Source organism: Prionailurus viverrinus, chromosome D1, assembly GCF_022837055.1.
Source record: "Prionailurus viverrinus isolate Anna chromosome D1, UM_Priviv_1.0, whole genome shotgun sequence".
In the NCBI taxonomy this organism is placed as follows: domain Eukaryota; kingdom Metazoa; phylum Chordata; class Mammalia; order Carnivora; family Felidae; genus Prionailurus; species Prionailurus viverrinus.
In genome coordinates this window covers 109,700,531-109,715,672 of record NC_062570.1, presented here as the reverse complement: position 1 = coordinate 109,715,672, position 15,142 = coordinate 109,700,531, and the positions used below count along the sequence as shown (strand labels likewise).

At 53.5% G+C, this 15,142-nt stretch overlaps 1 protein-coding gene across 2 annotated transcripts; it reads right to left on the bottom strand.

Annotated features, from left to right (window-relative positions):
• Positions 1–664: 664 nt before the first annotated feature.
• SLC22A6 (solute carrier family 22 member 6) lies at positions 665–7,908 on the bottom strand. Of its 2 annotated transcripts, none has more exons than XM_047878470.1 (10): positions 7,415–7,908; positions 6,933–7,036; positions 6,534–6,688; positions 5,120–5,288; positions 4,546–4,669; positions 4,271–4,386; positions 2,984–3,198; positions 2,775–2,883; positions 1,065–1,268; positions 665–870 (listed from the first exon to the last, which is right to left on the bottom strand). In XM_047878470.1, exons 1-10 carry the CDS (start codon positions 7,781–7,783, stop codon positions 786–788), a joined length of 1,650 nt encoding a protein of 549 aa, XP_047734426.1. In that variant the 5' UTR covers positions 7,784–7,908; the 3' UTR covers positions 665–785. The 2 variants fall into 2 exon arrangements, with proteins under 2 accessions (XP_047734426.1, XP_047734427.1); XM_047878471.1 differs by having other exon boundaries at positions 1,065–1,136.
• Between the last annotated feature and the right edge of the window lie 7,234 nt (positions 7,909–15,142).

Here is a 15,142-nt window from a genome sequence, read left to right as displayed (position 1 = left end):
CAGTGCCTGGCGTCAAAGTGGCAGTTGGTGCTGGCTCTCTCTGGCTCGGTTCTACCCTCCCCCTTCCCTCCTCCCTTGTCTCCCCTTCCTGCCTGCAGGAGGCAGACCAGCGAAGAAAATCCGCAAAGGGTGGTGGGAAGGAAGGCTTAGGGTGGCTAGTGGACGGAACCTCCAGCTGCAAGGCAGGAAGTGACAAGCTGGTTTTGAGTTTGGACCCTGCTGGGATCTGGAGGATCAAGGGCCAGCGTCTGTGGTCCTTTTCCCCCCTCTTTGCTGCAGGAGATTCCCATTTGCCCTCACAGAGGGGGAGGAGCCTGAAACAAAGCCTCTGATTGGCTGCTTCCATTCGGTCCCTTGTCAATTTCCAAACTGGGACGGGGGGGGGGGGGGGGGGGGGAAGGGGAGGAGCATAAGATATTAAAAACTCATAGAAGTATTTGAATAGGGTAGAGAAGGAGGGAGGGAAGAGGGTGGAAAGTAGGGGCAGGGGAGGGTTTATGAAATACTGGAGGTTGAGGGCAGGGATTGGACGGTATAAACTTTTGGCCACTGGCTGATGTGGAGTGACTATGACATTTGAGACGACAGAGACCAAAGGAGATGCACACGGACCTTTTAATGACGTGGTCTTGGTGGAGTCTATTCACGGAGGGAGACCCCTGGGAGGTGCTTTCCTGAACCACAGCCTGGACACTTGGGCTGCCATTTCCCCTCCTCCAGTGGGTGGCTCAGGACCCGTGGGACCCTCACTTCCTTTTAGGCTCTGTGAGGTCCCTTCTCAGTGCTCAGAGTCCATTCTCTCGTGCGGAAGCCTGGAGCGGGACCATTTGCTTCTGCTGATCTTGCTGCTGCCGTCTTGGCTTTCCTCTCCTCCTGGGGGGGCAGGAGAGTGGTGTCCTGGGTATGCAGCCTCCAGGCCAGGGCCAGGAGCCGGGGGCTTCCGGGGAGTTCTCTACTCAGCTGTGCCCGGCTACCGTCTCTCTGCCCCAAACATCTACTGCTTCCAGGAGCCGGAAGCCCCAGGAGTCTAGGGTGCGTGACCTGGGGTAAGTCCCTGCTCCCACCTGCTTTCCATGTCCTGCACCGTGTCTGGCAGTGGCTGGCCCAGGGTCTCTGGCAGGAGGGCAGTGACAGCACTGGCAGCCACAGGGACCGCACCGTAGATGAAGAGAGGCACGGAGGGGTAGATTTCAGCAGTCATGCCCACCAGTGGGCTCACGATGCTGCCCACTCGGGCCATAGTGCTGCCCATTCCCAAGCCTGTCTGCCTGTGGGGCCCAAGGTGGGGTGGTGTCAGTCATTGTTCTGGCACGAATGCTGAGGTGTGGGGGTCAGGGCAGCTCAGGCTGAGGCCTCCTGCTCCCTCGTCTCTTCCCCCATTTGACTGACAAACCAATTTGCCGTTTGTCTTGGAGATCTTTTTAAAAAATAATTATTTCTTTATTAATAATTTTATTTATTTCTTTATTGGAGCCCCACGTGGGGCCTGAACTCACAACCCCGAGATCAAGAGTCGCATGTCCTACTGACTGAGCCAGCCAGGCATCCCTGTTTTGGAGATTAAAAAAAAAAACAAAAACCAAACAGACAACCATAAAAACCAAAAACAGGTGGGGAAAGGCTCTGGCCAAAGAATCAGGAGACTGAATTTCCCCTCGGCCCTTAACCTGCTGTGTGACCTTAGGAAGAGTCCCTTTTCATCTCTGGGCCTCAGTTTCCTGAGCTGTCAAATCAGACAGTTCAGTTAGGCCGGTGGTGCTCAGATCACTGGGGCGGGGTGGGGGTGGGGTGGGGTGGATTTTGAGTTATAGTTGCTCTGGAGCAAACAGTCCTATTGGATTAGAATCCCCAGGGGAGAGGACCTGGAGACTGCACGCTGAGACTGTTCAGAACCTTCTCTATGAAAGCAGAGGTTAAAAACATTGACTCAGGAGACAAAGTGCTTGAGTTCAAATCCAAGCTTCCCCACTTACAAGCTGTGTGACCTTGGGCAAATCACCTAACCTTTCTGTGGCTCACTTTTCTCACTCATCACATGGGAATAGCCATAGCACCTACCTTATAGGCTTGCTCTGCGGACGAAATGAGTTGATATTTGTCAAAAAGGGTAAGACGGTGCCTGGCACATAGTGAGTGCTTTCTACTGTTGCTCGTTCCCCTGAAGTCCCATGCAGGCACAGGACGGTGACCATGACCCTGCTGGTTCCGAGTAGCCTAGGGCAGCCTGGCCTTTCTTTGACCTCTCTCGAATTTTGTATCCCGTTCTTAAAAGAGACACGTGTTTCTTGTTTCTTAATGCAAAAATGCCCGGCCCCGCTCCCCAGTTGTGGCACTCAGGAAGCAGTGCTACGTGTATCCGTACGGCTACCAAGCGCCACCCTTACTAAATGTGGCCCTTGTGATAAGAAAGAACTCTCCTGTTTGGTCTTTGGTTTCAGATGGACCACTTGGTTTATAGATGAAATTAAGAATTGGTGGCAGCTTCTAACTTGTGCCTTGGAGATCAAGGTGGAGCTTCACTCGATTGCCCCGTGAGATGTGACTTCTTGGCTGACTGCTCTGCCCTGCTCCTTTGGAGAGCTTTTCCTTGGATCGGGTAAGGGCTTAGTGGGCAGGGACACCTGCGTTAGCCATGGAGCGTGTACCGAGTGGCTGATACATGCCCTGCCTGGATGAGTGCCGTGACGGGCCTTGGGCCATGGCATTCCGGATGGTCCTCTGGGGTCTGACCTATGCGCGAGGGAAAGTCTTGTCCCAAGACCCCTCCCACTCACCGGATCACCGTGGGGTACAGCTCCCCAGTGTATAGGAAGATGCAGTTGAAGGAGGTAGCCAGGCAGCCTTTCCCCAGAACGGCAAGGGAGGTTCGGACCATGGACTGATCTGGCGAGAAAGGAGGGAGTCAGTGGGAGCTCGGGAGTAGGGGCTGAGAATCTGGGGATAGGGCTAAAGATGAAGGGCCAAGGTACTCTTGGGTGCTCACCCTGGGGTATCACCCCATTGACCAGGATGCAGATGCCTGCCAGCAGCAGGGAGGCCATCTGGGCAGGCCGGCGGCCCAGAGAGTTGATGACAAGGAAGCCCACAAGCTTGGCAGGCAGGTCCACAGCACCAAAAATCACCTGGATTAGGTAGATGCTGACCCCAAAGCCCTGCAGGTCCATAACCAGCCCATAGTAGGCAAAACTAGTTGCAAACCTAGTGGGGAGGGGGGGAGGGGTATGGAGTTTGTCAGGAAGGCATAAAAGAGGGGGTGCTCATTCAAAATGGGGGCGAGCCACACTGGGTGCCCTGCTTAAGAAGCTGGAATCTGCCTTGGCTAATATTTCGTCAGACATTTAGTATGTATTTCGTGGAAGTGGGGGGTAGTTCTCCAATACCCCAGCTTTCTCCATCTTCTGCTAACTAGAGTCCCCGGTGTATTAGGGGGTTTTGGCTTAGTCATCATGTTAAGATTTACTTAGTTTTAGTCTTTATCTTATCTGTTGCTACTGGCCCAAGGGCAGGTGGACTTTCAAGCCGTATCTTTCAGGGTCAAGGTGTTGGGGGGAGGTCAGAGCTTTGCAGACCTGTGCATGGTTCTGGGATCGTTCTGGGATGGGTGCTTCTTAAGAAGTCAAGAGCCCACGAAATGAAGCTTGGGTGATTGGATAGGACCTGCAACCGGGAGTAAATCCCAAATCGGAACCAGAGAATTCGTCGATGGAAATGTGGAGCGTGCTTCTAACTATCATGGAAATTGCGGTTGGCGGCATCAGGAAGGTAGCACATCAGAGGAAATGGGGAACGTTGCAACGGGAAAGGAACATTTTTGGCCGGGATCGGCCTTGGCCAGAGCGTTACTTTTGGAGACGAGTTTTGGGCATCTTATTGCCCACGTTTGTGTCTCTGGCAGGCGCTGCTGGGCCAGGAACGTCTCCAAATGTTTTGTAAGCCAGACGGGTCTTTGCCTTTGTGGTATACTTCTATGGACTCTGGGGGTGACCACTCCTGATGAGGTGTTTCCATACTGGAACAGAGTTGGTAAAAGGGGAAGACGGAGAGATGGATGGCCAGTGTGGGGACCAGGGGTGAACTGAGGCTGGAGGTCATCCCGTTCTTTAAGACTGTCCCTGGTGGAGGCTTGCCGCCCCTCACGGCAGGTGTGCTGCCTTTTCCTCCCTTTTGCCTGGCTTCTTCCACTCATTACATCCACTCTCTCTCCCCAGCCAGCCTTTCGTCTCTCAGGCTGTCTCTCTATCTCTTTGCCACTAGGTCTGTCTGGGCCTACCACAGCATGGAGAGGCAGAGGAAGAGGTGGCGAAGGGCGGGGCAGCGCAGCAACTCCAGGGCGGATGCCTGGCCTTTGCCCATGGTCAGCTCCTTCTGCAGACTGGCCCGGAGCACCTGCCAGGATGGGCAGGGCTCAGGGCCTGGACTCCTCCAGAAGCTCCTCCCAGCCTAACCCCTTACTCAGGGAAGCCCTCTGGGACCTGAGTTCAGGGTTTGAGGGTGGAATCCTGGTAGGGTGTCACAGGAGGTCTTGTGGGGGGGGGGGTGTCTTACCTCCATACTTAGCTTGGTCCCCTCTTCCCGCTTCCCATTGATCGAGGCCACTCTCTGCAGGGTCTTCAAGGTGAGGTCTAGCCTCCCAGAGGAGGAGTGCCAGCGGGCAGACTCGATGAAGAACCTGGGAGCCGGGGTGAGGATAGGGGTCAAGGTGGCTTCAGTTCCAGTCTGCTGGGCTGGGGGCAGGGGGTGGGCTTCCCAGGGGCCTGCAGTGGGATTTCTTTTAAGGCTGGGGACCCAGAGGTTTGGCCAGATCCCTTCCGCTAAGACCACAAAGCAGTGTCCAGCTCGGTGATGACTCATTCCCCGACTCAGGAGCTCAGCTTTTGGGCGCCGAGTAAAGAGAGCAGTCCAGGCAGGCTGGAGAGCCGGGGGAAGCCGGAGGAAGCCGGGGGAAGCTGAAGAACCAGATACCCAGGGCAGGTCCTTCCTTGCACAGCCTCAGAGGCACTGGTCTAGGTGTGACCTTCTCTGATTCTGTGGGGTAGCGTGTGTGAGATCTGGGGGACGTCTTGTCCCTTGCAGCCCTCTGGGCTCCTTTGCAGCCCTGCCCACCCTGGGCCCCACACACCAGGAGTAGATGAAGAAGGCGAAGAAAGGCACGGAGACCAGCAGCTGCAGGTGGCGCCAGTGGGGCACAGCATAAGCCACACCGGCCAGGAGGAACTGGCCCAGGCTGTAGACGTAGCCTATCAGGGTGCCCACACAAGCCCGCGTGTGGATGGGCAACCACTCCAAACCTGGAAAGAGGGTTAGAACAGAGTGGTGCATCTGGCTGGGCTGCGGGTGGATGGAGACCCCCCCCGGGGGCGGGACAGGCAGAGACCCCTCTCTCCACCCAAACTTTCATCTGTCCCAAGGCTCAGTGGAAGACACATCTAATGAGGGTGGGTTCCTTGATGGGGGGCGTGGGGGACTTTCGGCGGACGTAGGAATGGAGAGATGGGTTTAGAATCCCTAGGAATTGTTCCCTCCACCCCGCTGCTGGGGTTTGCTGCCCCCCGACCTACTGTCCTGGCGAGGGCCCCTTTTCCCTTCAGAGCGTCTCTGACCATTCAGTGCTCTCTCAACAGCAGCCTCTCCTCTGGCTTTCCCCAGCCTGGGCCGATTCAGCGGCCAGAGCAGCTCGGAGGAGACAGCGGCTTTTCTCCATCTGGGAGGGTCAAGGGGGGAGTCGGACCACCTCTCTGCTGGGGTCTGAAGAGGCCCAGCCTTGTTCCTTGTGGGCTCCTGATTCGGCTGCTGGGCCAATGACTTGGAAACAGACTGGATTTGGGGGCTGAATTTTCTAGGTGTCCTGCCCTGGCCCCACCCGGGTTAATTCCTGTAGTCCAGAGGACCTCCAATCCATAGATTCCCTTCTGGGCTCGAGGGATGCCCTTGGGCAAATCCTTCCCCTTCTCTCCAGTCTCAGGTTCCTTATCTGAGAACCAGGGGAAAGGGAGTGACCTATCGGAGGGAGCACATTGATGGTTCACGGACAGACCACGCTCAGTCCATTAAATGGGTTTGGTCTACACGATGCTGGCTTGACCTGTGTTAAAAATATTGGAATTAATTTCCAACATTAAAAAATGGGGCTATTTTTGCGTTAATAAAGAGGAGGGAGTGAGATCTGACAGCCCTGACCCTTCTGGCTAGAGCAGCTGAGTGGCCCTGGCCCCTCCGGATGGGGATGCGACTCTCCTTTGGGTACAGTCCTCACCGTTCCCTAATCCCTCTTGTACCCAGTCTGCTTCAGTCATTCATGGGAACCTCCTGGCCCTAAAAAAATGGAGTTTGCGATTGTGTCTGAATGAGAGGTCAGGAGTTCGAGACGAAGGCTGTTATGTTGGCCACCCAAAAGAGGGCAGGGAGGATTCAGGAGTGGGAACGGCAGGACCGGGGTGGGGGGAGCCGGGAGAGGAAGCTGGAAAGTGGCTGCTGGGTTGGGTGGTCAGAGGTGAGTGAGTGGGGACCCGCCCTGCCCTCCCAGCATCCCTCACTCAGTGTCACGCAGTTGAGGGCGATGCTAGCCAGCGACATGCCCGAGAGGAGCCGGAAGGCACAGTAGACAGAGAAGTTGGGAGCGAAGGCTGCACAGGTGCCTGACACGGCTGTCTGCAGGTAGTTCAAGATCAGCACCTTCCGGCGGCCCAGCCTGTGGGGGGAAGGAGGGGAGAACAGCAGTAGGGGGCCTGAGGATTGATGGTGCCAGGCTGGGTAGGGAGAGGAGCGTTTGCCTTGGTCTTTTGAGGACCTGTGCGGTGTCACGAGGCTGGTCCCGAAGGACCCACCAGGGTCCACCAGCCCCTGGGTGGTAAGGCCGACTTCCCACTTGGTTCCCGTGAACCCAGCCGAGGCCCGGGGCCCAGCCCGGCCCCTTGGCTCTACCCAGGACTGACCTGTCTGCCAGGTACCCAAACACCATGGCTCCAAGAAGCACCCCTACCATGTACGAGGACTGGGCCAGCTGGCGTAAGGCCCTGTGAGAGCACACGAGGTCCCACTGTGGGGAGAGGGGGCAAGGGTCAGGCAGAGACCAGCCTGGGCGGCAAGGCTCCCCTTCCCGTCCCTTGGGCTGGCCCTCTGAGACCTGCGTCAGCCCCTTCCCTGACACTCCCCGTCCCCGTTTGCTTCCCCAGTCCCGGTAGCTGAGAGACTTCCCTGGACTCTGATATCCCCCTTTTCTACAAAGGCCCCCACCTTGAACCTCTTTCTTTATCTTCCCATCTTGGTCTCTGGAAAATCTGAGACAGGTGTGTGCGCGCGTGTGCGTGCGTGTGTGCGCGCGCGCGCGCGCGCGCGGGAGCATCTGTCTGTCTGTCTCAGTGGGGAAGGCAAGTCTGGTTGTCACACAGAGCAGGGGGGTCCCGGGTTTCCTCACCTCAGTCACGATGGTGGAGGGGAAGGTGCTGTTGTCATAGATCCAGCCGTTGGTGCAGGGCTCTGTGGCCCCCGTGCTGTTGGCGTCTGTGCTGTTGGGAAAGGGTGGTCCCCGCCGGGGGACGGTGAAGCGGAGGCAGGACTCGGGCTGCCCCTGTCCGTCCCGGGGCAGCCAGGCCTCCAGCCCCCCGTCCTGGCTGAAGTTGGCCTCGGCGGGCGGGCGGCAGTGGTGGGTGGGGATGGCCGCGGTGAAGTTCTGCAGCGTGTTGTGGGAGGCCATCAGGAGCAGGGGGAGGACCACCAGAGTGACCTGGATCTGCTGGAAGCGGCCGACACCCCCCACCTGCTGCAGGAGGTCGTTGAAGGCCATGGGGCCAGGCCCGGCCGAACGGCTGGGGGCTGAGGACTTCCGCCTAGCACCTCTGTCCGTGCGTCTGTGTGCCTGCTGTCCTTAGCTGGAGGAGAGAAGCTGCCGCCGCTTCTGTGGCTGACTTGTTCCTAGAGCCGAATCTGAGCTGGCTCTGTGGGGGGACAGGAACCCGGCTGGCGGCCCCTCCTTCCTTCTCTCTCTCCCTGTGTTCTGTCCCTCCCTTTCCCTCGAGCCTCCCCTCACTTGGGGGTGGGGTGCTTTGCTCTCAGGGTCTGCAGAAGCCCTGACCCCTACATGGACAGGATTTAATCCTTGGCCTGGAGGGAATGAGTTAACGTGTGACTTGGTATCAGGAGGATTAACCCCCTGAGTATCCTTATGTCACTGGAAATTCTCCAAGTGGGTATAAAGGGCAGGAGAGTGGACCGGGGCGGGAGTGGTGAGAGGGGATGGAGTGGGAGGGCCTGTCTAGGCACCTGGGGGGTGGCAGGGGCCAGGTGGGACCTTACGGTCTTCCTTTTAGGGAGAAGACCGGGCTCTGGGAAGTGTGGTGGCCTCTTGAGGGGACTTTTTTCCTTTTTAGTGGACACGATCCAAGCAGTCTGTCTTGGGGAAGAGTTGCCAGAGAAAATACAGGACTCCCAGTTTCAGATCAACACATGCGTCTTATTTTAGCGTAAGTATATCCCTAGTATTACATGGGACATACTTATAAAAATCATTCGTTGATCTGAAATTCAGATTTAACTGGGCATCCTGTATTCGTTAATTTTTTAAAAGTTTATTTATTTATTTTGTGTGTGAGAGAGAAGGAGAGAGCGAGCAGGGGAGGGGCAGAGAAACAAGGAGAGGGAGAATCCCAAGCAAGTCCCGCATCATCGGCTCGGAGCCCTACACCAGGCTTGAACTCACGAGCCATATGAGATCATGACCCGAGCCGAAATCAAGAGTCCGATGCTTAACCGACTGAGCCACCTGGGTGCCCCTGGGCGTCCTGTTTCTTATATGCTAAAACTGGCAACTCCAGTCTTTGGTCTCCTGGGGACAGCTCCCACGGCTTTGTTCAGCTGGAAGAGACTATAGAGGTCAGAGGCTATTTTTGAAGAAGAGGGACAGAAGACCAACATCATGCATGAGGTAGATCGATTCTTCTAGTGTCTCAGCTTTTACCTTCTGGCTTATCCCGATTCAAAATTTTCCCTTTGTCTTGTTCTCTCTGTCCATAGTTTTTATTTTTATTTTTTCAGTGAACATGAACTTATTTTATTTGTGGCCACGACTCTAAGATGATCACTCAATTTCCTCCAACAGTTTGCCTTCCGAGTCATTCAGGATCAGGGCGGTGCTGAGTTCTGATTGGATGGGCTTCTATGAGATCTGATTGGTTGGATCATGGGTTGGAAATGTCAATAAAGTGGGTTGCAACTTCTTGCTTTTAATTTGCATAGTACAGAGTATATACAACATGGACTCTGGAGTCAGTTTACTTGGATCTAAATCCTTATTTCACATTTACTGGTTGTATAGACAGGGCAGGTTGCTAAAATCCTGTATTATCTCAGTATTCTTGTTTGCAAGATGGGTATAATAGTCATGTTTGCCTCATTGGGCTACTGGAGGGTTAAACGTGTGAATACAGCTAAAGATCTTTAAAAAAAATTTTTTTTTTATGTTTGTTCATTTTTGAAAGAGAGAGACAGAGCACAAGCAGGGGTGGGGCGGAGAGAGAGGGGCACACAGAATCTGAAGCAGGCTCCAGGCTCCGAGCTGTCAGCACAGAGCCCGACGTGGGGCTCGAACTCATGAACGGTGAGATCATGACCTGAGCCGAAGCTGGACGCTCAACCAACTGAGCCACCCAGGCGCCCCAATACAGCTAAAGATCTTAGGGGCGCCTGGGTGGCGCAGTCGGTTAAGCGTCCGACTTCAGCCAGGTCACGATCTCGCGGTCCGGGAGTTCGAGCCCCGCGTCGGGCTCTGGGCTGATGGCTCAGAGCCTGGAGCCTGTTTCCGATTCTGTGTCTCCCTCTCTCTCTGCCCCTCCCCCGTTCATGCTCTGTCTCTCTCTGTCCCAAAAATAAATAAACGTTGAAAAAAAAAATTAAAAAAAAAAAAAAAAGATCTTAAAGTAGCCACTGCCCTGCAGCTCAGTGAGAATGAGCTGTTCTTATTATCTGTTTCTGGTAAAAAGGTGAGACACTTGGGATGCCTGGGTGGCTCAGTCAGTTAAGCGCAGGACTTGATCTCAGCTTAGGTTATGATCTCGAGGTTCATGAGTTCAAGCCCTACGTTGGGCTCTGAGCTGGCAGCACAGAATCTGCTTCGGATTCTCTCTCTTTATCCCTCCCCTGCTTGTTCTCTCTCTCTCTCTCTCTCAAAAAAAATAAGCTTTATTAAAAAAGTTAAAAAAAAAAGTGAGACTCTTATATTGATTTTAGAGAGAAAATAGCCCTAAGCACATCTTACCCTAAGAACAGTGATCCCCCACTGGGGGCGATTTTGCCCCCCACCCCCCACCCCCCGCCTCCAGGAGACATTTGGCAATGTCACGAGATGTTTTTGGTTGTCATAGCGCCAGGGATGCAGCTGAACATCCTACAATGCATAAGACAGCAACCCCCCCCCCCCCATCAAGAATTTTCTGGACCACAAATGTCACTAGTGCTAAGTTTGGGAAACCCTACCTTAAAAGATGTCTCAGACTTATTTTGAGGAGTGACCAATCCCATACCCGCTTGGCCGAGGGTATTCCAGTCATACTGAAGACTCCTACCAAAATATTTCTAAGAATGCCCATGCTCTTATTTGAGTAGGGAAAACCTTTGCGAGGTGAGGAGGAAAACTGCTCCCCCACCCTCTGCGTGAGTACAGCAGAGTAGCCTGGGCTCCAAAGCGCTGCAGCCCTTTCCCTTTCCAGGCATACGTAGCCAATTTGACCACTGGAGTAGCCACGTCAGGACCCCAATCTTCCTGTGTCCAGGCCAACAACACTCTTCTCCGCCATGTTCTAACCCGATTGTTGGTTTGAGCTTCCGTGCCGGACCCTTGCCTTTGCGGTGTGTTTCCATTTGGGGGTTCTGGCTGTCCCTCCCTGTTATCTGCCTCCTACTGACCGTCCATCCACCGCACTTCAGCATTTGGCATATGTCTGAACACCATGGATGCCTAGGGTTCCAGGGTTTTATGGGAGGTAGCCAGGCCCTGTCCGAGTTAGTTGATGCAAAGGGCCGGGAAGGGAAGGGGCGTTTCTCAGTTCTCACAGGCATAAACCTCCAAGTCTTGGTGTTGAGGGGAAGCAGTTTTATTTCCGACTTCTCGTGTAAGGACTCAAGATGCCCGGCTATCGTTGTGCGGTTTACGCAAACTGTAAACTGTATTAAGTCGGGGGGCTGTTTATTGTCTGTTGAGGCACTGGCTCCATGAAGTCTTAGACTGCTTCAAACCTACTCTAACTTCAGAGCCAGGTTGTTTCCTGCTGTTTTAGAGGTGTGCCCAATTAAAGGGGTCTTAGGGATCATGTAGTTTCATTATGTACAGAAGAGAATAGGGGAGTCCCAGAGAGGGATGTAACTCAGCCCAGCCTCCCTCCTCCCACCCAGTGTTGGTTCTGGGCTGGGACCCGGTGGGTGTCCAGATGCCTGACAACATTCTCCAGGCCAAGGTATATAAGAGCCTTGTGGCCTGGGGATGTGAGGACAGCTGGACAAACAGCTCGGGGGCTCTGGGGCCAATCTCGTGTCAGGACTTGGTGCCCTCATGGGGGAGTAGGGAGAGAGTTGAGGGCAGCAGGGGAGATGGTGGGGCCCCTCCAAGCAACCTCCTTTTCTGAGTGTGTGCCCAACCCTGCCTTTGAGAAGAGCTCCCTCCCTCGTGCCTGACCAGCTCCAGCGAGGCTGAGCCTGGAAAAGCCTCAATTGGAGACTCCAGGGACTCCTGGAAATTGTGGTTGGCTCCTGGGATCATCTGGCTAGCACAGGGATTTCCTACCAGCCTCCCAGACCGTGGAGAGTTTCCGGTTGGAAATGCTCCCGTGGCACATGATTTGCAGAACTGAGAACTATCCTTTAGGGACACTCTATGTCATTAAGTACTCAGAGTTGCATTCGCTGGATTGAGTGGAATGTGGACTTAAGTTCTGGCCATGCTCACTGAGAAGGGGTCAAATCCGAGACTTCTGATTGGCCGAGAGCCACATGCCATCAGAGATGACTGCTGTCACTCAGATGAAAACTTCTCGATGCATAGGTAGGGACACCAAGGCCCAGAGTAAGCAAGGGATTTGTCCTTGATCACCCAGCAAGGAAATCTAGAACTCACTTCCGTTGTTCTTGTGACCATGCTAGCCGCCATCACATATCTCAGATTTTCTGCCACATCTGGATTTTATATAATTTTATCCTGTTAAATAAATGGGATTTAAGGTGCGTGGCTACCTGTGACCTTGATTTTTATCGTTTTGTGAGACTTTTCCAATAAATGATTTACAGGTCAGAGAAAGTATTCTTGCTCAGATCACATGTTCTAAATGTGAGTTTGAAATGGGTGGCCTGGACAGAAGTCTGGCAAACTCTGAGTGCCTGCTGGGCACATAGCAACGTTCTGAGCAAGGAGCCAAATTGTGAGTTTTATGTCTCATGGCCTGGCTACCCGGGCCAACGAATGGTGCAGAAATTAGAAATTCATCTGAAATTGCCATAAAGGCTGGACAGGAGGCCAGCAACCAATGAGGTGGCTCGGCATGAGGACTCTGCCCGAGAGAGGTGCCCCATATTGGACGACCATTCACTGAGCCAGCTGAAGGCTGAGCTCAGGGACTGAGAGCAGGGAGGAGGGAAAGCAGGAGGAGCTGGTGTTGTAGAGGAAGAAACAGAGATGGAGAAAGGGTGCAGTCCAGACGGGAGGATTGGGGAACGGCAAGAGGAATGGGCCGTGTACATCCTGACCAGTATCCCAGTTCACCAGGAGTCCTGACCACATGACTAGGAAATGTCTTCCTCGGCGTCTTCGCTCCCCTTCTTGTGTGTCCCTGAAACAGCACGGGAGGGGTTATGGCCAGGGCATCCTGGGTACCATCCTGGATTCTGGACAACTGAAAGAGGCTACTTTTCAGGGTGCACGGTGGAGGGTGCTTAAACTGAAGCCATTGAGGCAGGGTGGGACCTGAGCATGACGGGCCTTGTAGCAGAGTTTAGACTTCATCCCAATGGGAAGTCACTGAAAAGTTGAAGCAGCAGTAGAATATGATCTCTTTCGTGTTTATTAAGCTCTCTTTCAAATATCTAAGTACGGATTTGAGAATAATTAACTCTGTGCCTGCCAGTCGAAGCCCTGGAGTGTTCTGGGTTGTCTAACACGGTAGCCTCTAGCCACTGCTGAGCACTTGAACTGAGCCCATCCAAACTGACAAATGCTATTAGGGTAAAATATACACCAGATTTTGAAAACTTAATACGAATTACAGGCTATAAGATATCTTATCGATAGCTTTTACATTGATTTCATGTTGAAATGATAATATAGGATATTTTTGGTTAAATAAAAGACATTATATATATATAATTAAATACATTATATATACATTATATATATATAATTAAAATTATTTTTACCTTTTTAAACTAAAAAATAGCTAGGAATTAAAATAACCAGGAATTTTTTATTTTTAATTTTTTTTAGAGAGAGTGCGAGTGGGGGAGAGGGGCAGAGAAAAAGAGAGAGAGAGAGAGAGAGAGAGGGAGAATCTTAAGCAGGTTCCATGCTCAGTGCAGAGCCTGAGGAGGGGCTCAATCCCACGACCCTGGGATCATGACCTGAGCTGAGATGCTCAACCAACTGAGCCACCCAGGTGCTCCAACGACTAGGAGTTTTTGAATTGCGTAAGTGGCTTGCATTACGTTTCCACTGGAGAATGCTGGTAAAGAATATTTGAGAAAGGGGTTCTAGGAAAGAATTCTGGGGAACGTCAGTGTTTAAAAGATGACAGAGGGAGAGAAGCTGCTTTTGGAATTGTTTGGTTTGGAAACCCTTGAGTTTAGCTTAAACAAAACAAAAGCTATTCAGAAAATTCAGGATATTTTATAGAACTCAGGGTCAGAAAGCACATCCAGGACTGAGGAAGACCTGGGACTTGGAATCCACTAAGGATAGACTCAAATAGGGGCGCCCGGGTGGCTCAGTTGGTTGAACATCCAGCTTGATTCCAGCACAGGTCATGATCTCACGGTTTGTGAGTTCGAGTCCCACATCGGGCTCTGCGCTGTCGGTGTGGAGCCTGCTTGAAATTCTCTCTCTGCTCCCTGCTCTCTGTCAAAAATAAGTAAACATTAAAGAAAAAAAAAGGAATCAATGCAAATAGTCTCACCAAGTCTTTTTATCTGGGCCCCTGTATCTCTTCTCCTTTTCTTCGTGCACTTGCTTTGTTCTTTGTCTGCAACTGGCTTCCTCTGATCTACTTGCATCTGGGTCAGAGTGCAGTCTGGAGATGTACAGGGTTCGAAGGTGCAAGCCAGGGCGGCACCCAGCTCCTTTCCAAAGTTTAGCTGCAGAAGGGGAGAGAGAGAGACAGTGTGGCCCCTGGAGGGAGATATGGCTCCAAGGAGGGCTGGTTGGTTTGGTTGGTTTTTGGTAAGATAGGAGAGGCTGGGGCTTATTTAACCCGTGATGAGAAAGAGCCGGAAGAGAGCGAATGGGTGGAGATCCCAGGGGGAAGGCTGCCTGCTGGATGGGCTGGATGCGGAGCCCCAGTTGGGAGGAATGACCTTCTGCTGTGCTTGGCGGGAACTCGGGGAGCATGGGGTGACATCAACAGCCTTCAGCTGTGTCTGCGGTTTTCCCACTTAAATAGGAGACAGAACCGTCCGGTGGCATGGGCCTGCGACACCGATCAGAGACCTGCGGCGAGCAGGGCTGGTGGATGGGGACCGGAGGAGCGCGGGCTTCCGCCCGCAGCTGCTCTGGGCTGCTCCGGTCCTCTGCCCACACTCGCGCTGGGACACGTACACGCACACACTCATTTCTAAGCCCAGGACTTGCAGCGGACTGTATTGCGTCCTCACCCACGTTTAATGTTGGTGCTCTAACTTCCGGTGTGCTGGTAATTGCAGGTGGGGGCCTTTGGAAGGTGATTAGGGATAGATGAGGTCACGAGGGTGGGGCATCACGTTGGGATTCGCATCCTCATAAGAAGGGACAACAGAGACCTTGCTTCCTCTCACTCTCTCCCCAGGCCAAGTGAGGACATAATGAGAAGGCGGCCGCCTACAAGCCCGGAAGCGGGCTCCCATCAGGAACTGAGGCTGCCAGCACCTCGATCGTCGCGGACCTCCCAGCTTCCGGAAGTGGGAGGAAGACACGTTTGTG